The 19,811-nt window shown below is 39.8% G+C and overlaps 1 protein-coding gene across 4 annotated transcripts in view; it reads left to right on the top strand.

Moving 5' to 3' along the window:
* Positions 1 to 19,811, top strand: part of IQSEC1 (IQ motif and Sec7 domain ArfGEF 1) — a 452,630-nt gene that overhangs the window by 52,993 nt on the left and 379,826 nt on the right. For all 4 annotated transcript variants that reach the window (XM_066614256.1, XM_066614253.1, XM_066614252.1 and 1 more), the window contains exon 2: positions 12,597 to 12,626. In XM_066614256.1, coding sequence (XP_066470353.1) covers positions 12,597 to 12,626 — 30 coding nt within the window. The remainder of the gene's footprint in view (positions 1 to 12,596; positions 12,627 to 19,811) is intronic.

The following is a 19,811-nucleotide window of genomic DNA, read 5'->3' as shown; positions in this document are numbered from 1 at the left end:
CTTCTCCAAGGATCAGCACATTCCTTCTCATTCGCAGGGGCCATTTGTGTTGAGTCAAATCCGTGTATAAAAAAATTAGTGTATAACAAGGCTGGACCTGTATTTAAATAAATGAAAATTGTGGTTGTTTGTATAGCATGACTAGATTCATGACTAGAGGCTATCCAGATTCAAAGGAAGCTCCAACCAAATTCAAACCACTTCATTTTTCTGGACTTTTGCCAACATCACCTCTTAGGAGTATCTTTTGCAATGTTAAAAACTTCACCATTCCATTGTCAAAAGTCTATACTGGCTTCCATTGGAACTTCTGTGCTGTGTTGTGAGATTGCTGATTCAAAATGCCACAAGTACTCAAATAGCAAGTCCTATGGGATTACACTGAGGACACCTTGTCTTTGCTCCTAAGTGTATAGCTGAGTCTTTGAATTATATGGTGTACATATGTCCTAGGCATCTTTGGCATAGTCTTCAGGGTCTTGTATGGACACTTAGAAGTGAAAAGAGGATCAAGAGTTTCTGTAAAGCAGGACACACAAGAAAACAGCAATCAGGATTGGTGTAATTCTTTAATGTTCTTAATTGTTTTATTTCAAATGGAGTGCTCAGGACAGTTTACATTATTTATTAAAATATAAAACTATCATATGGTATCTTTAAAACACAGCAGTAGCAACAATAATAAAAGCATCAAAACCAAAAAAAACAGCAGTATAGCTAAGGTGGGAAGACCAACCCCCCCCTGCCCCCCAAAAGGTTTTTGCCCTCACCAAATGGCCTCCAGGAAAGGCATAGTTCTCAACTCAACTGAGAATCCATAATACTGGTACTGCTACAGAGAAGACACTACTCCATGTTGCTTCCAACCTGGCTTCAGTCGGGTCAGCACCCAAAGGATGGGCCTCCTTAGATATCCTCAGGGTATGAGCTGGTTCAAATGGGAGAAAGCAATTCCTCAGATACCTTGGACCCAACCTTTAAAGGGCTTTAAAGTTCAACCCCAGCACCTTGAATTGTGCCTAAAGATGAATGAGCAGGCAGTATAACTGCAGGAGCCGCAGACTATCAAAGTCAAATTGCTGAGCTTTCAAGACCGGATGGGCAGCTGTGTTCTGCATTTAACCCAGTTTCAGGATAGTCTTCAAGGACATTCCAAGGGGGAGCATGTTGCAGTGGCTGGATCTTGATATCACCAAGGCATGGACCACTGGTCTGACCAACTTCAGGACAGAAAAAGTGTGTGAGAGGTATTTAAAGAGACAGTTTGTATTTTCTGATGGTCAGGGATTTTCAAGGCAATTTTGATTATACACAATTTTAGCTTTACACACTTACTCTGGAATGTAATTCTCGTGTAAAATACAGGCCAACTGTATAAGGGATTTACTTTATGGGTTTAGAAGCTTTGTAAATAATATATCTTACCAAATAGAATTTATCTTTAAATAGCCAACTAGCTGGGTTGACATGTTTTTTAATCCGGTCTCTCAGTATCCTGATTGGATGTAATAGTAATTTGTACCTCATTAGATTATTGGATTTTAGAATTTTCACTTGACACATTTCTCCATATGTCACTATTGCATGTACAATGCAGCTCAAGTATAATCCCGCTCTTTAATTTGTCTTAGTCATCATTCCAAATGTTAAATGTATACCTTGGTTCTGTGTATTGCATATTCTTCATCAGTTCCTTTAATCTCTTTGGTAGTTTCTTTTGGCAAAATAATTTGCTGATTGTTTTAAGCCCAGAAGCTCTTTGACACTTAAGAGATTTCAGCTGTGGATTATGAAGCACTGTTTAATCTTTGCCGACCAATCCATTGTCTGGATTATTGATGCAATTAAGTCATTATGTCTAAGTCTGAACCTTTTAAGTTTGCAGACTTGAGACTTAGTGTATAAATTGAACCAACACCTTGAAATGTAGAAATTTGTTACAAGATCTACATCTCAACTTTTGAAAATATTAAATATATATATGCACACACAAATAATTTTTTTAGCCAAATACTGCAACTTCACAACTTCATATAGAATTTTCATTTTTAGAAGCTTTTAATTTTAAAGTTTTGGAAGAACTCATGCCTCTTCAGATAGGTGAAGTTTAATAATTAATTAATTATTAATAATAATTTATTATTTTTTAATAATAAATCTTTATTATCTTTAAATAATATAATATTATTTAAGTCTTTAAATAATAATAATAATAATAAAAGACTCACACAAACATATAACTCAAATTCTAATTGAACACAGATTTTATATGTAAATAGGTGTTTTTAAACCTTTAATGTACCAACTGATTCAGTCCAAAGGGTATTTTTTAGCACTTGGTCAGAGAAGTGGTCACTTCATCTTTCTTTTTAAAAGAAATTTCAGAAATAGATTTAGCAGAAATTAAGATTCTTTCACAGTATAAATATGCAGGCACCTCTTGTTTTATTTGGGGGTTACATTTTTGAAAAGCAGTGTGTATCTTAAAAATATGTAAATTAGGATAGTTTTGCTGTAAGAATATATGTAATTTCAGACACTGATGCATAAAGAGTTTCTATCCTTATTCATATCAATGACTGTACTTAAAAAGAAACCTTGAATCCATACAGTATTTGCATGTAGTCCTGACACTTAAGTTTAGAAGATATTTGTGAATTGGTGGAAAGCAATGCACTTTTTATAGATCAAAAGTGTTTTAAGTGTGAAAATGAAAAGCCATGGCTAAGATTTTTAGAGTAGAGGCTGATCCCTGTTCGTTAATTCTGGGAGGCTTTAAGTTTGCAGAAATAAGCTTATTCCCTCAGACCTTTGGGGTATACATATGTTGTGTTGTATTATGCAATCAAGTCTCATTGCCAGGAAGCTAGGCTGCTACGAAAGCTTGATGATAACAGTGCTATACAGCAAGTGAATGTAATGGAAATTTATTTTTTAGATTAGCTGACCTAAGTAGAGAAGTCCTTGAGCAGTAAACTGATAAATGCGCCCAAAAAGTGAAATTTTTATTGGCTCTTTAGGTGTATGTTCAAATATTTGGTAAAGAAAACTTCCTGGCATGAAATATTTTGAGTATTTTGCAATTAATAAAATTAATAAAATTTGAGTCTGTTCAGCTACTTCTGCATATGTAGTATATAGAGTAATATAGGTTGGCCCTTGGCATCTGCAGGGGTTCCATTCCTGAAACCTCCGCAGATGCCAAAGACCATGAATAGTGAAATCTGCTTTTAAAAGTTTCCCTTTAAATTGTGGTTTAAAAACAGCTTTTCTTACCATTGTAGAGTGGCAGCCAGTCTCAGGTGATTAGAATGGCTGTTTCCGGATCACACTGAGACAAGTGATCCCCTTCCTTGTCCTTGGCATGCTGAAGAATGCAACACAGAAGTGATTAAATGCTTCTGCACTACATTCTAGGGCAGCTAACGGAGCATCACAACCTCAGAGCAATGATGAAACAGCCATTCTAATCATCTGAGACTGCCTGTTTGTAGTACCGCTGCTCTACAATGGTAAGAAAAGTAGTTTTTAAACCATGATTCAAGGGGCACTTTTTTAAAGGTTCGGCAGAGCCCTTCTCATACATGGTGGCCACCTGCATTGTGTCATATCTGCAGGTGGAAAAACTACAAATGTGAAGGGTCAATTGTTTTCACTTTCAAATCTTAGAATATAAGAGCTTGTAAAAGCAAGTGTCAGTTGTGGTTACGCTTTAGGAATTTAACAACTTCCCACTCAGCCTCCACTTGGAAGCAACTACTTCACATCGGCAACAAAAACTGAGTTGCATAATACCATTGAGTTAACTTTCCACTTTACAGATACGTTCAAGTATGACCCTCTAGAGGGCAAAGCTTGGTATATATATATATATATATATATATATATATATATATATATATATATAACTATTAAATAGTTCTTGTCTGGTTCTCTGAGCATCTTAATTGCAACTATCTCTTTAAATGCAATATCGTTCTGTTGAGTAATTTGGATATCCATTTTTAATATTTGAATTTGTACAGGTATTTACTGCAAGAAGAAATTATAGTTCCAGGATAGATGGCATAGATGGGTATTGCAGGATGGTGTCATACTGAATGAAGTATATATCAACATCTGTGTAAAGGAATATATATTGTGCCACTAGTTAAATGGAAAATGCAGAATGTAGGATTTTTGCATAGGATTGTCTTGCCTCTGAATTTGGACATGATACACTTTTGACTAAAACAACACCAGCAACAAATTTTATCAATTGTTCTTGGGTTGCTTTTTACTTCTAGTTCTTTAACTTAAAACTTGTAGTGCTGAATAAAGTTTTTTAAAATTTTAAAAATACTGAATAAAGGATATAATGCTGTGAAACATGTATGTGCAGGTGTCAGAAGATACTAAAAGAAGCCAAGCTGACCAAGGTGCATAGTGGTTAGTGCATGCACACCCTGCTCCCTGCTTTCCATTTTGAAGGGCCAGTAGCTGAATGGGAAAGAAACTGTAAGTTCACCAGCTGCTACAATCTCAGACTAATGAAATAGGCAGAATTCAGAAGTCACTTCCAGTTTGCGCCGGCAACTTCTGGTTGCATCTGGGAGGTCCTCTGAGACTGTGAATTTCAGTATCCATGGGGGGCCATGGAATGAGTGCCCACTATATGTGAAAAATCCAGATGAAAACAAGTTAGACCACTTGAGAGGAAAAGGCAGGTAGAAAAAGGATAAGTAGGTTCAGTGGTGTCACTAGGATTCGCATCACCCGGTACGGGAGTGGGCGCATGCAGTGGGCGGGGCAATGTTCCAGGTGGTGGGCACGGTGATGTGCCATCGCTCTGCCCCCACTGTTTTTTGCCTGTACCTTTTGTTAGAACACAAATATTTCATTCTGCATGAAATTACACATTGATTGATATATAACATGATGATATTAGTTCTCCAAACTCTGATTTTAGTGATTTTGAAAACTTGTAGAGTCACACACACACACACCCATGTCAACTTACTAACACCTTATTGCAGCAGTTCTGAAACTTTTAGCACTGGGACCCACTTTTTAGAATGACAATCTGTCCAGGACCCATTGGAAGTAATGTCATGGCCAGAAGTGGCATCATCAAGCAAAGTAAAATAATTATAAATAATTAAATTAAAATAAAAGAAATAATGAAATAAGGGGGAGCCAGTCCTGTTCCACCAAGTGAATCTACTCTGAAGTAAGTCCTATTGTGGTCAATGAGGCTTACTCTCAGGAAAGTGTGGGTAGGATTGCAGCCTGTGAGATCAAGCCTATGCATGTCTACTCAGAACTAAGTCCCATAGTGGTCAATGAAGCTTACTCTGTAGCCTACCTGTGATATCCCCCCCCCCAAAGAGTCAGTGAGATTTCTAGCCCTCCCCAGTGCCCAATTTAAAGTTCCTCTATTTCAGGCATATCATGATAAAGACCCACCTGGCTTTGCAAGTGCAAAATAGAAAACTTTCCCCTTACCAGCTCAAGCCTCTTTTTTTGTCCTTTTTTGGGGGGGGGGGAGAAGAGGCTGCCTTCTGGAACATATGTTGAGCTTCAGTTCCATTGGATTGGAACCATTCTGGTGTCCTCACATTCCCCTTTGCCTGGCCTGACCAACAGCCAAGGCTTGTCTGCCTACTCACGAGTAAATGCGACAGTGAGGCTGCTTTGCTTTCCATAGAGCTGGGAGGGAGGGACCTCCTTCTCCCTTTTGTGTTTTTGGGGGCTGCATTCATTGGATCAGGGCCATTCTGATGTCCTTGGAGTCCCCTCAGCCTGCCCTGAGTCCTCTCAGTCATTGCAAGTTCACCTACTCGTGAGTAAACGCGGCCATGTGGCTTCGTTTCGGGCTCAGTAGACGCAGCTGGGAAGGAGGCAGGGACCTCCTCATGTTTTGGGGGGGCTGCATTTATTGGATCAGGACCATTGTGATGTTGTTGGATTCTTCTCAGCCTGCCCTTTCTGACAGACTATGGCAAGTACGCTTACTCACAAGTAAATGCGCGATACAGCTCACTTTCACTTTCCATAGGGCTCTATGCATTTTTTCTTTCTGGTTTTTTGGACGTAACTTTTGAACGAAAGGGGCAATTTCAATTCCGTTTTTTGTATTGCACTCTGCTGGACATTCTGTATCCAACAGTGTATGGCATGACAGGGTAGCTCTGAAAGCTGCAAAGTTAGCACGTCCTCCCCCAGGTCGCATCACCCCCCCAGTGCATCACCTGGTGCTGCCTGCACCCCTCTTAGCGACGCCAGTGAGCAGGTTGATAGGAAATTACTGTACTCAGCTGGATTGACATGGAGAAGAAACTTGATCAAATGGGTACAATAACCAATAATGCCCAGAAGAGAGAGATGGGATGCTACTCGGGAGCAGAACACACACTGCTACCCAAATGTTTATAGAACCAGTGATGTTTGTAGCCTGGCTTAGAGTAAAAAGAACAAAAAATGTAATTCCCTGAATGCATCTAGCTAGAAATGCAGTGGGAGCAACTTGCATTGTCTCAAGAATCCCAGTCCCTGAACATATAGGAGAGTAAGTGGGTGTACCTGACATGAACCAGTACTAGATCTCATGGCAGACCTGTCAGAAATGCACTGAGCATTCCTGTGCAGGAATTTAGTTTTGATTAGTACCAGAATGGAGCCCACCTGACCATTCCCACCCCTTTACAGGTTTGTCTGACCCATTAGTAAGCATATGCCAGTACGAAAAGTTGCTACTCCAGGTAGAGAGGACGACCTTGAATTTACAAAAGCACTTGGTAATGGCATTTCAAACAGAGGTTACTTTAGGAACATGCCCCATGCTGCTTGTGCTGCTGAACTTGTGCAGGAGCTTCTGGGAAGTTAGAAGTCTCCGAAATAAGGAAAAATGGAAGGAAAAATAGGGCATTCAGCACAGCTAACTTTTTCATGCGCATTATAAAGCAATGTTCAGAATGCAGTGTGCTGCTTTCATATCTTCTCTGAAAGCTATTTTGTTCTAGGGACATCTTTTTAAATTTTTATCCTGCCTTTCCAATCCTCATGGTAAGCTGCCCTGAGCTTTTCTTTCGGAGCCAACAAAAGCAGCAATATAATAGCAAAAAATAATAGGCTGAGTTTGACAGCAATCAAAGAATATACAGAGCTTGTAAGATAACCACAGAGAAGCAATTAAAAAAATCCCACAAAGAATTTAGCAGATCAACTGGGGTTCTAGCATTCTTAATCTCAAGGAGAGCTTCTCCTGGTGACAAATGCTCTTTGCAGGGGGCTTTGAGAGCATGTTGGGGGTTTGGGCTAAGCAGCATACACTGTCACTTCCCTCATCATGTGAATCATAACAATGCAGTTGTAACTGAATAGGAGTTTGGTGAAAGAAAGTTTTAAGGCCCTACAGAGCATCAGTAAGGAGGCGACCATCCTGGTCTTCTGTGGAAAGGTGGGCTTTACTATGCAAAAGGTACTGTTAAGTGTCACATCCTGGTCCAATGACACTTGCAGCAGGTTCCCCCTAGGCCTTGGGGGATCTGGGTCCTATGCCATTTAGGACTTTATAGTCAAAACCACTACTTGTGCTTGGAAACATGTTTGTATTTTAATTGGTGACAGGACAGGTTTCTGAGCATGCTCAGTTGTCCAAAGTTATTTGCTGAAGTTGATATACCTATATACCTGATATCTCCTATATACTTGTTCAATTTGAAAAGCATCAATACATGTTAAATTTCTGACTAATAACTTCTTTGTGAGGTTTATCATCATGCAATCAGATTTGTGTTAATATACTTGAGAGATCTACTTCTATATGGACATGATCCCGCAAATGAACAGGAATGCTATTCTGGGTGTAGATCTGTATGAATCTGAGCCACTATATCAAGAACCATAATTGTGTACATCACAGCTTAGAAGAAAACATGTTTTACAAAATGAGGGAACTTGCATAGGCAGAACTATTTCAATATAGGGGGAAAAACTGAATGCAAAAAAGAAATGCTTTTATTTTAATGAGTAAAATAGTAAAGTAACAATTTCCAGAGTGGTACCCATGTTAGTCTGCTGCAGTAAAACCATCAAATACTATTATGGCACTTTTAATATATCAGATGTTTCTAAAGTGGACTGTAGTCCATAGATAAGCTTGTGTTGAAAAGAATTGTTAGGGTGGCATCATGATAGGCACTCACTCATGAATGGAAGGAGTGTTCTACTTGTGGAAGAGATCCACAAAATAGAAAGGCTTTTTGCATGAATGGAATGCTCCTGCTGTTCACAGAGGATGTTTGTTGGCAGAGGCCACCCATAGATTTTAAGGTGCTGTAAGTCTCTATTGTAAAGTAAAGCGGTATTTCTGCCTCTAAGAACATGTGATTATTGTGGAGAAAATTGAATTCATTTATTGAGTAAATGTAAAAATATATTTTCCCAATCGTATGTTTAATTCTACTTGGATGGTATCAACAGAGAGGGCTTGCAGAAGTTTTCCACTCCTCCTCCTTATCAAAGTTTCTGAGCCCCCCCCCCCCCGTCAGGGACCCTCAGCAGTGGCATAGTATGCATCTTGGGGGACACTGCAGAAGTGAAAGGAGAATACAGGAACTGAGAAGAAAACTGCTAGTAGAGCATGTTTCTTGATTTCAGTTCTCTCCCTCAGCAGCTTCTTTTGAGGGGGGGCTTCAGGAGGGAGGAGGCGATGGGGAATGTGTTTTCTTCAAGCATGATTTCTGAGTGTTGCAGACTGAATGTTCCTCCTTGACTTATTTTCTTTTTGATATAAATGTTTTTGCAGAAGATGAACTAGAAATGCACCCTTTTGTGGTAGTGTTCCTGATCAAGACCAAATCGAGGCTCATATCACTGGATGTGCATTTTGATAAGGATAGTGCACTGGTCATCATTTGGCTTTGTTTGGTTTTTATTTTGTGTCCTATTCATGGAAAATTTCCAATCGTATTTTTTAAGCCATTTCTGCCCAACAAGGACCAAATGTATATGCACTCTTCTGCTTGACATGCTCTTCCTAAAAGAGGCTCTAAGATTGTTTGTTTGTGATGTAGTTTCAAGATTATATACTTCATATCTGGCTCAATTTATGCTGCTTGCTGTGGGTGTGTTTGTTCACTTGAAATGGCCTTGAATCCTGCTAGCAGAAGCATAATCGCCTTTGTAGTTGCTTTAACCTTTCATATCCTTTATTTTGTTGCAAACTTGGCCACGACACAACAGAATAGAATTGGTTTCTTGAAAAATGATGCCAAAATAAAATTTCCTGTTCAAGAAATGTATGCAATTAACTATGTACCTGTTAAAAAACAAAACAAGCTTATGTAACTTGTCCATATGAAATTTTCATGCTTTTTCAGGATTGCTCCATTCCAGTGGTTTGTAGAGCACTGAGCCAGAAGCGAGGAGATTATCGAGAGTGAGTAGTAGGAACAAGTATCTAGATACCATGTAATCGTGTAGCAGGCAGCGTAGTAGGATCCATGTGGAAGTTGTATCAATAGCACCATGGACAACTGAGTGGTGATGGGCTACATGTGCCCTGTGAATAATGCAGATTTAATCATGAGCCAAGGTACTTTCCCCTGCAAAATCTGAAAATCACTCATTTCCAAGCCAATTTGGATTTGATCATCCAAACCCCCTTCTCTTTTGTCCCACTTACCCACAATTTGCTGGGCTGATGTTCAGTGTTCCCATGCTGCGCTAAGTAGGAGGAAGAGAAGAACAGCTTCATGGCTTGTTCTGCTTTTATGCTTTTATGCATCAGGCCATGTATAGCTTTCCCAAGAGCTACTGCAATGTCAATTCAGATTGTGTTGGAAATAAACCAAGCTTCCCACCATCCACCAAGTTCGGGAGATAATTTTATTTCCACGCAATCCACGGAGGCTGCAAGAAGCTCGCCACTCACTTTTTAAAGCTGCCCATGGTTCTGCTGATATGGTGTCTGAACTGGTGAGGTGAGAGAGGAATAAGATTTGACTTGGACTTAAAATTGAAACCAAATAATTTTGAAGGTTATATGGTCTCGGTGACATCACCAGCTTCTGAGGCAATGGACAACTTGCTCTGACAGCGTGAAGTTGTAGAGCTCAACTAAGGACTTGTATCTAGCAGTTTAGTTGGAAGGTGTGTCACTGCGGGGCTGCCCCCTCCAAATATGACCAGAGCTGTGTTCCCTTTGTGTCTAGAGAGTGATCTGAGGCCTTAAAATGTCACTTTCAGTTTTCCTGAAAAACAGGAAGTGACATGTAAGGCCTCTCTGAGGCCTTCTGAGGCCTGGGAAGGCCTGGGCCTTAGATCACCCTCCAAATGTTACCAGAGCACACAAAGCACACACAGAGCATGTTACAGCAATTTAGAAGTCACTAGGACTGTCATCCAGACCCAAACATCACTCCACGACTCCCACAGCCTCTCTGGAATGAGATGGTAAGGAGATACAGAGCTGGATTTCATCAGCATATTGGTGACATCTCCACTCCAAATCGTCAGATGATCTCCCCCAGTGGTTTCATGTAGATGTTAAAAAGCATGGGGAGAAATTGGGCATATTTATAACAGAAATAAAACTTGTGCTTTGGCAAACTGGAAGAAGGTGCATGTACTAACCATAATGTTGATACAGTTGAGAGAACCATTAACAACAAAGCTGGCATACTTTGTTGACAGAAGGAAGATGTCAAGGAAGCTTGCTTCTTTGTTATCTTTGACTTTTTATTATGTCTATGTAGTACGTGTATTATGTTGGGGAGGGCAGGAATGTCTCAGGATCATAGCTTGGCACCCCCTACAGGTGCATTTCATTAAAAATGTATAAATACCAGGAGATCCTGTAACTGATTTCCTGCATAACTTGTAATTGAGCCCTAAGAGAATAAAAATAAAATTGGGGAAGGAAGCATCCTGGGGTTAGAGTGAAGTCTTTTAGTTTTGTAACAGAAAGAAGTGTGGAACTTCTCTGTCTGAAAGTAAACTCCCAATATAGGCTTTTATTTTTTAAAAAAATCTGTAAAAGTACTTGAAATTGTTATAGTTTTTCTTCCTTTTTGTTTTACATTCGTCTAACCAGTCTAACCTTTTTAATGCTACATTTTTTTGGAAGGAAAAAGGAAGTAGTCAAATGTGAATGAATCATTGTGGCTTTTATTTTTCTATCTTCAAGTGTCTGCAAGCACAGAAATGTGCCAAACATGTCACAAATAAAGTATACAGTTTTAATATTTCACGAGAGAGGAACATCCGGTGGAGAATATATAAAATGACTTGCCTGATTCTGTCAAGATTACATCAGTATGCAATTTTTATTTAGGAAAGCTGGAGTTCTGCTTGTAGTTATTCTGGTTTGAATAATGTTGGTACCCATATTGTAAAAATTATGAACGTAAGAGTAAAATGGGGGGTTCTGATCCAGAACAGGCTGTGTACTGGGGGGGAAGCATGCTCAAAAACAACTCCTCTCCCTCTGCACATGTATGTTCCAGTCTTGAAATGAGTTTTGTAGCTCAGTATGGGAAACTGCTCTGCAGGGACAGGATCCTCTCTGCATATACTACGCTGGCCTTCTGTGTCTCTACTTGATCTTGATGTTGCTGTCCAAGCAATTTAGTGCCCTTTGTTGTACTAAAAATGTGATCAGATCTCCTCTCAAATTTCATTGTGGTGTTCTGTGATAAAACAACCAAATTGAAATCTGTAATTATTTAACATTTATTTTTAGGTTTGACTTAGTTAGTACTTTATCAGCCTTACAGGTGAATGGAAATAGTTTTTGAGGAGTCAGGGTAATTGAATTCTACAATGTTTTTGACTATGACCCTTTAGTATCAAATAATAGAGAAGGTGACAAACATCTATAGCAGTGATTTTCAACCTTTTTCATCTAATGGCATGCTGGCAAGGCACTGAAATGGTCAAGGCACACCATAACCTTGACAATTGACATGGCACGCTGTGCTGTCAATTGGGGGCTCACATCCCCCAATGTTCCTATTGAAATGACCCTCTCCCAAATTCCCACGGCACACCTGGGGACCATTTGTGCCACAGCACAGTGGTTGAAAATGGCTGATCTGTAGTCTGCTTGCTTGCTTGTATCCTATATTTGCAAGTGATATTTTTAATTTACAAATGTGTGATGTGAATGTTCTCTCATATGTGTTCACAGACAGGCAAGACATTTGACTGTATTAAGGAGACCTTTGTTTTAAACACTTTCAGTAACTGTGGGACTTACTGGACCAAGAATGAACGGCCTAAAAATTGCACTTCTCCTAATGTACATTAAATTGTGGATGCTGTCAATTTACTTTTCAGTACTCAAAACTGGATGTTCATTCAGATAAGCATCCCATCCAGTTTGACAGTAGTTGTGCCTGTTGGCTGAATTGGGGTTCATACATTAAAGAGTTTTCACTATGATTTTGTTTAAGTTTTCTCTTAATTGTAAATGGACTATAAATAAGAGATCTCCATAATTTCTGGATAATTGTATATCAAAAGTAGAGAGGTGTGATAAATACATATGGATATGCAAAGTGGCCTCTGTTTGGACTTTGAATTAGCATTCTAATTTGTGTGTTTATTTACAGGTCTGAAGGTGAAAGCTCCAGAAGCATCAGGTATGTATGTATTTATACCTTTCTTATATAAAATCTTTTATACAATCTCTGTGGGGATGTTTTGTAGAAATGATGTGCTGTGTTTTATATAGGAGTTATCGCAGATAAAAAAATGTAGGAGTGTTTTTACGTTTTAATGCTACTATCTCAAACTCAGACCCATATGGTTTCTTCAACATGCCAAAGTTACTGTGCCTTAGTGTATGAAGACAAGCAAGCTCATTGTTTGACCTTTTGTTAGGCATAATTATAAAAAATTATGACCACTTTTTCCTGGTCATCATTACCTAATTTGTTCCTGAAAATGGCCCTTATAGCAAAAATCCAGATAAGTACAATTACTACATAATTTAAATGGGAAAAATTCTAGCTCATTCCAAAGCTATTCAAGGTTCACCCAAAAATTGCCCTGAATGCCTAATACTATAAAGAAAAAAATTGTGTGGCATGATAAAAGAATAAATGCCATTATATCCATAAAGTGGTAAACTTATCAATAAAGCAATGGTGTTGGGCAGGTAGGAAGCTTTCTGTAAATTTCATGTCTTCCATGTATAACTTTTGTAAGCTTATCGCCACCAACCACATCTTAAACTCTTGCTTTAATTTGTTTCCTTGATACATAGATCACATTAACTGTAGATTTAGAATGATAAAACCTAAAGCAAGATATATGCCCTTTTGTCTTTCTCTTTGTTCAATGTGCTTTAGCACCTCAACCTTTAGTTCCAATTTATGGGCAATTCTCTTGTTTCACCTGTTTTTCTACTTTTTCTGAGTTTTTATATCTTCTGCCCTTTAGGACCCATATTCACAATACAAGTTGGCCCCTGGTATCCAAAGGGGATGCATTCCCTGTAGTTAATGAAAACCACAGGTGTGGATGTGTCTGGAGGCATTCTGAGGCCTGGAGAGCCCATGCGCTGCCTCTCTGAGCCTCAGAAAACTTCCTGGACATGACTGGAAGACACTTCCAGTTGTGTCCAGGAGGCCAGGTGGGGTCCTCAAGCGCAGGTATGGTGCTCAAGCTGAATAAAATTCACGAGTGCTGAACCCATAGATAGAAAGGGCTCACTTGTAATTTGCACAAATGCAGCACAAAAATAGATAAAAAGGGAACTTGTAATGCATGAGCCTTGAAAGCCAGTATAAAACTGAGTGTGGAGATGCACTACCCATGAGGCAGTGCATCTTACACAACTACTTTCCAGACCACTTCCTGTATACATGAGAATTTTGGTATGGACACACAAGCACCCACATGTCTTTTCTGAGCTGCACAGGATTGTGTTTGGAGCAAGGGAAGGAGGGGTGTGTTGAAGGAAGGAAAGCCCAGTGTTACAGGGTGTAACACCCAGTATGGAATATAAAGTTCCATTCCATTGCAGCAACTTCAGGTGTGTGGCATGACCATAAAATGCTGCCTGGTTATTTCGTCTATACACAGGGTTGCCACTTTCTGGAAAGTCAGGGAAATGGAAATTGGTCAGGGAAAGTCAGGGAAATTGTGATTAAAATATATTCAAGCAGTGGATTGTTAACCTGCTGCTCCAAGAGCATGATCTGTTCTTGTGGTAGCTGGAATGGGGAAGTAGCAGAATACAAGTAAAACTTAATGATGTCCTTTCCCAGCTCCACCTTTTTCGCAGCTGCACTCCCAGCAACCAGCCTAATGCCTTCGTTGAGCTCTGTCCCTGCATGATTTCCAAGGTCTGCCTGTAGCATTTGCAAAGTGAGGCTAGTTTAAATATTTAGCAACATACAAACTTTAAACATCTGTTTTCATCCCTACCTGCTAGTACTGCATTTAACTTGCATATAAAGATAAGCATGCTTTTGGGATCATGGTTGTGTATGGAATGGACATTTTGTCTCCTACTAAACAAGTTGCAAATGAGTTTTGCTGCTGTTGGATTTCACAGACAACTAGCACTTTCTACTCTGCACCATGCAAAGTAAATTTTGCAAATGTGATTGCTTGTTCATGCTGGAGTTTACAGAGTACCAGCTCTCGCACCCTCTTTCCTGACTTCTCTCGTGCATAAAGGTTGCAAATGAGGGTTGTCTGCTTCTCTAGATTGCAGAAACTCCACCTCCTTTCTTGCTGGTGATCTGCTCATTACACATTCTGGAATCAGAAAGTGAAAGTGAAACTTTCCCAGTTTTGGAAAGTTCCTACTTGCCAGGAAACAAATCTGCTAACATCTTGGTGGCAGGCAGGTGGTTCTGTGTATAGCTGTATCTGAAACCACATTTTGAAGATGGCTTCCAAGAGGATAGTTTTTAATGTGCAGTGGCTGGATTTCAAACTTCATCCTGACTTTGTTCCATGGCCATCACCAGTTGCTGGAGACAAATGCAAAGGTTATTGTAAAGTGTACTACAAAACCTTTGAACTAAGTAATATGGGAATTAGAGCTCTGGAGTCTCATGCACAAGGACCATTACATCAGAAGAATCTGAAAATTAAATCAACAGTCCATCGCATTATGTTTCTATCTTGGTGCAATTGCAAAACAGGATGCTGCTGCAGTTAATGTTGAAAGAAGTTGATATTAAATCTCTTTGACAAATATTTTTGCAGTTGAAACTTGCGCATGTTGTAGAGTGGAACATTTCATTAAGTCTTGCATTAATGCAACACAACCTATTCATTTTTTAACTTGCGGTTATATTTGAATGGTGGTCAGGGAAATTGACAAATGTTGGTCAGGGAAATGAAAAATAAAATCTTAGTGGCAACCCTGGTACAGTTACCAGGGCCTCCCCATTAACCCTTGGGGCTCCCTTTTTCAGTTTTCAGTGTGTGGCCCCCATCAAATGTGCCAGGGCTCCCATAGATTTTTACTTCCCTTGTATCTGTCACATTACCTAATGGTCAGAGGTTTCCTCACTTCTGCTGAGGGTATGTGCAACGTCATGACTTTAATATCTCAGAATGCCAGATGCAAGGGAGGGCACCAGGATGCAGGTCTCCTGTTGTGTTGTGTGCTCCCTGAGGCATCTGGTGGGCCACTGTGAGATACAGGAAACTGGACTACATAAGAACAGCCCCGCTGGATCAGGCCATAGGCCCATCTAGTCCAACTTCCTGTATCTCACAGCGGCCCACCAAATGCTCCAGGGAGCACACCAGATAACAAGAGACCTCATCCTGGTGCCCTCCCTTGCATCTGGCCTTCTGACATAGCCCATTTCTAAAATCAGGAGGTTGGGATTTTTCCTCCAGAAACTTGTCCAATCCCCTTTTAAAGGCACCTAGGCCAGATGCCATCACCACTAGCTATATGGGCCTATGACTTGATATAGTGGGGCTCTTCTTATGTTCTTCTTATGTTCTTATGCTCTACAGTTAATTGAACTTCATTCACAGCTTCTCATTTACCCACTGCCATTAACAGCCTGAGACATTTTAATAAATGTGCAGTTTGGTAGAGTGATAATTAAGTTACTTATTTAAGGGCAAAGTTCCTACTGCTGTTTCTGGGGGGGGGGGGGAAGTTGGGACAATACAGAGAATTTGATTGCAGGCCATTTTTATTTAGCTTGTGGCTAAATTGATATTGGCTCCTCTAAAGAAACAAGAAAACTAATAACCCTGAACCAATGAATTCAGAACAGAAAACAGGAATAGCTCTTGTATCAGCTGAAGAATTGGTACTACTTTTGTTAATTTTGAAGGGTGGAGAAGGAAGAGGACAACCCAGTATATGGTTTCTGCTGTTTGTTGGCTGCCGAATATTAACTAGTTATTCTTTGAAGTAATGAACTGAAAGAGGTTTTCAAATGCTGTTAATAAGGAGCTTCAAGGAGTGCCTATATAACCTGATCTGCTGTTCTATATCTGGTCCGTGACACACGGTAGCCCTTGCCCCCAAACTTTAAAAGGCCGCAATAGTCTCAAAGGCAAAGAATCAAAGGCTACACTGCAGAGTGACAAGGGTGATAGGCCACCAAGCTAGAGTTAATAGCCTAATAACTGTATTACTAAAGCATAGCAATACACAATGGTAAAAGCTGCTTGGCTTTAATAAAGAATCATTTTGCGAGTCTGACTAAAAGCTGGCTGAAGCTGGGCTTGAGGCCTCAGAGGCTGTGTTTACACTTTGGATTATAGCTCAAGAGATAGCAGGTGCCAAGCAGCTACTGAAGAGGAATGAGCTCATGCCATGGCAAATGTTAAGACATTCACTGATTTATGCATGTATCTACTAGGAAAACTCTGTAACGATACTTTTATACTTTTAGAGCAAAAAGTACACATATGCAGTAGTGAGACAAGGTAGCCTGTAACTTATAAGGGGACATAATAATCATACAATAATCATAGAAGCAGGCCATAGGGAACCAAAGCTGCTTGATTTTAGTAAAACTGTTAAAAAATTTAAAAGCCTTTGCTTTGCAGAGGGCCTCACAGTGCTTTACTAACACATAGGAAAGAAATGCAGAAGAGATAAGAGAAGCTGCTCTAGGCCACTCTAATGAGGGATGAGTAAGTGCCTAATATTCATGCAAAGAAATGGTTTAATGCAAAAGATAACAGGAGACCAGGCAGCGATATCAGGTCGCACTAACCAGATGGGCCTGAAGTCCTGCCAAGAAATGTCATAAGTTATGTCGGTATCCACACCTGTCTTTAAGTATTTTGTGTTATAGTGCTCTCTGCTGGTTTTTGAAAATTGTGTAATTTTGGCTAGGTTTTAAGGTGAAACCCCACCTGTATGTAAATCATAACCAATCAATTACTTCTTGCCCACCTATTTGCCCCATCTCTGACATAAATTTTCAGCCAATGGGATGTCTAGATTTTGAGACAAAGAGCCGGGAAATTTATAAAAAAAGTCTAGACACCATTGGGATTGGCCCCCATGCTTTGAGACGGGAGTCCCATGGGTGCCCATTGCTTGCAATGAAATAAAGAGCCTGCAAACTTTCACTCCTAGTACTGAGACTTCTTGATTGACCTTGCAACGGTCTGCAGTTACTAAATTATCAGCAATGTCTTTCTAAAGTGCCATAATGAATGTCATGTTATGGAAAAAAGATATCCACAATTGTATTTACATCTCTGGGCAGACTAAAATTTTGTAGAGTCCACACAATTAGATTTAATAAGTAGGACAAAAATATTTTAATACAGAGTTGAACCACTTAGTATGGGAATGGGGGAGGACCAATTAATGACTTTCCTATTAATTACTATAGAAATGTTATTAACCTAACAGTCACTTCTCTTTTTTTATTATGTATACCTAGGTCAGGAGCCAAAGAACTCTGTTAGGGGTTGTGTGAACTTGGTGAAGGGATACTTGTTTTCTTTGAATGCCGTATCAGTCGTATCAGTTCAGTCCCTGTAATATCAGTTCAGTTCAGTTTTATTACGGTCACTGACCAGCATATAAATAACGATACACTCATAGTATACAACTGAACATCCTGGCATAGGCACTTAACACATAACAACATAAAATACTAACAATTAATAGACTAAACTAAATTAATAGACTTACTAAAATTAATAGACTTAACTAAAAAAAAATAGACTAACAATTAATAGACCTAAGTCTAGATAAGACTACATTTGGTCTAGTTATTGTGGATTGAACGGAGTACAGTAACTGAGGAAGGTACTTCTGAAAGTTTTCTAGTCCATATTGAATTAAAAACCTATTCAGAATATAAATACTCCTCTATGAGCAACCTGGAAGGCCACAATCCACTCTCTTCCTCCTGATGCTAACTGCAGCGGCTAAAAATTTAGCCACCTTCCGCGTTACCTCTGGATTTGCATCTGATAGAAGAGAATGACTATAATCTTGACCTGGGCATTTGGTGAGCTCTTCTAACAATGGGGAGATAAGGGATAACCGTATATCTTTATAAAAAAATGCAGTCCAGCAAAACGTGACTGGTGGTTTCTGGTTGGTTTGCCCCACAAGGACACAGTTGCTCCAAAAATGGGACCTTCTGAAAGTGTCCTTCCACTACAGCTGAGGGCAAACTATCACACTGCCCCAATGTAAATGCCCTTCTCTGGCTTGGGATTTCTAACTGGAAAGGGCAGGGAGCTGGGGCAGCTATATATCTGAGCTCCTCCTTGATACAAAACTTTCTGACATGATTAAGGTCTTCCTGGCACTCTATGTCAAAGATCCACTGCCTAATCCTAACTCCCGCCTGAGCCAGTCCCATGTCAAACAAAAATGGCATGGAGAATCCCAGAGAGGACAGTTTTCATTCCAGCCCTTTAATCCACCTGGATTTATACTCATCTTGGAAGATTAGGGGAGCAATCCCTAATGGGTATAGGTGGAGTCTTAACCAGTAAGAGCAAATGGCTAACCAGACACGGGCCTCTATCCTAATTAGGCCTGATTCCAGACTAAAAAAGTGTTTGAGACAGTAGTGGATACACTAAAGGCAGCCCCAATAAACTTAGACTGTACAAGCTCCATTATCGTGATGTTGGGAAAAGGTTCCAACTGCGCTCCATACAATAATTGGGCCATCACCTTTGCCTCAAACAATTTAAGGGCTGTTGGCAGATACTGGGCTCCTTTACTTCGCATAAATTGGAGAACAGCAGAAGAGGTTTGCTGACCGCTTAACGCTACATGTTCTCCATGCACTTTCCTAGCCTGTCATATCAATGTCCTCCATCTCAAGAACAGGTTGCTCTGTCATGTTACAGCAAGTTTTATAAACACAAGTAATGTGGAACATATGGGGGGGGGTGTTTCACAGTTGTGTGCAGGGATTCTGCCTAGTGAACAATGGTACAGCTGTATAATTCAACAGGAAAAGGAACATGGAGATGAGGGAGAAAGTGAGAACAATGTATTTTGTTGTACAAAAACAAAAAAGGGTTCAAATTGGGAACTAACTAAAATAATTCAATTGTAAACAAGGGAATTTGATGGCTAATGGTATAACTGAGATGCTGGGCCAAAAGATTCTAAGATTCTATGAGCCCCTCCTTATGGCTTCCCTGCAGTAAACTATAGAAATGTGTAACAAATGTGCAAATAACCATTCCATCCTAAAACCTCTCTCTGATTTACTTTGTGACTGCAGAGGTTTTAGCACCAGAGCTCTCCAAAGAGCTGTGGCAGCAGGCCACATTACACTTCAATCTCCATTACCTAAGGGGGGGGTGGGGTGGGGGTGTACATGTGCGTGCATGTC

The sequence above is a fragment of the Tiliqua scincoides genome, chromosome 2 (assembly GCF_035046505.1).
Source record: "Tiliqua scincoides isolate rTilSci1 chromosome 2, rTilSci1.hap2, whole genome shotgun sequence".
In the NCBI taxonomy this organism is placed as follows: Eukaryota; Metazoa; Chordata; class Lepidosauria; order Squamata; family Scincidae; genus Tiliqua; species Tiliqua scincoides.
Note: the sequence above shows the minus strand (reverse complement) of the source record. Positions and strands in the feature narration are given on the sequence as shown.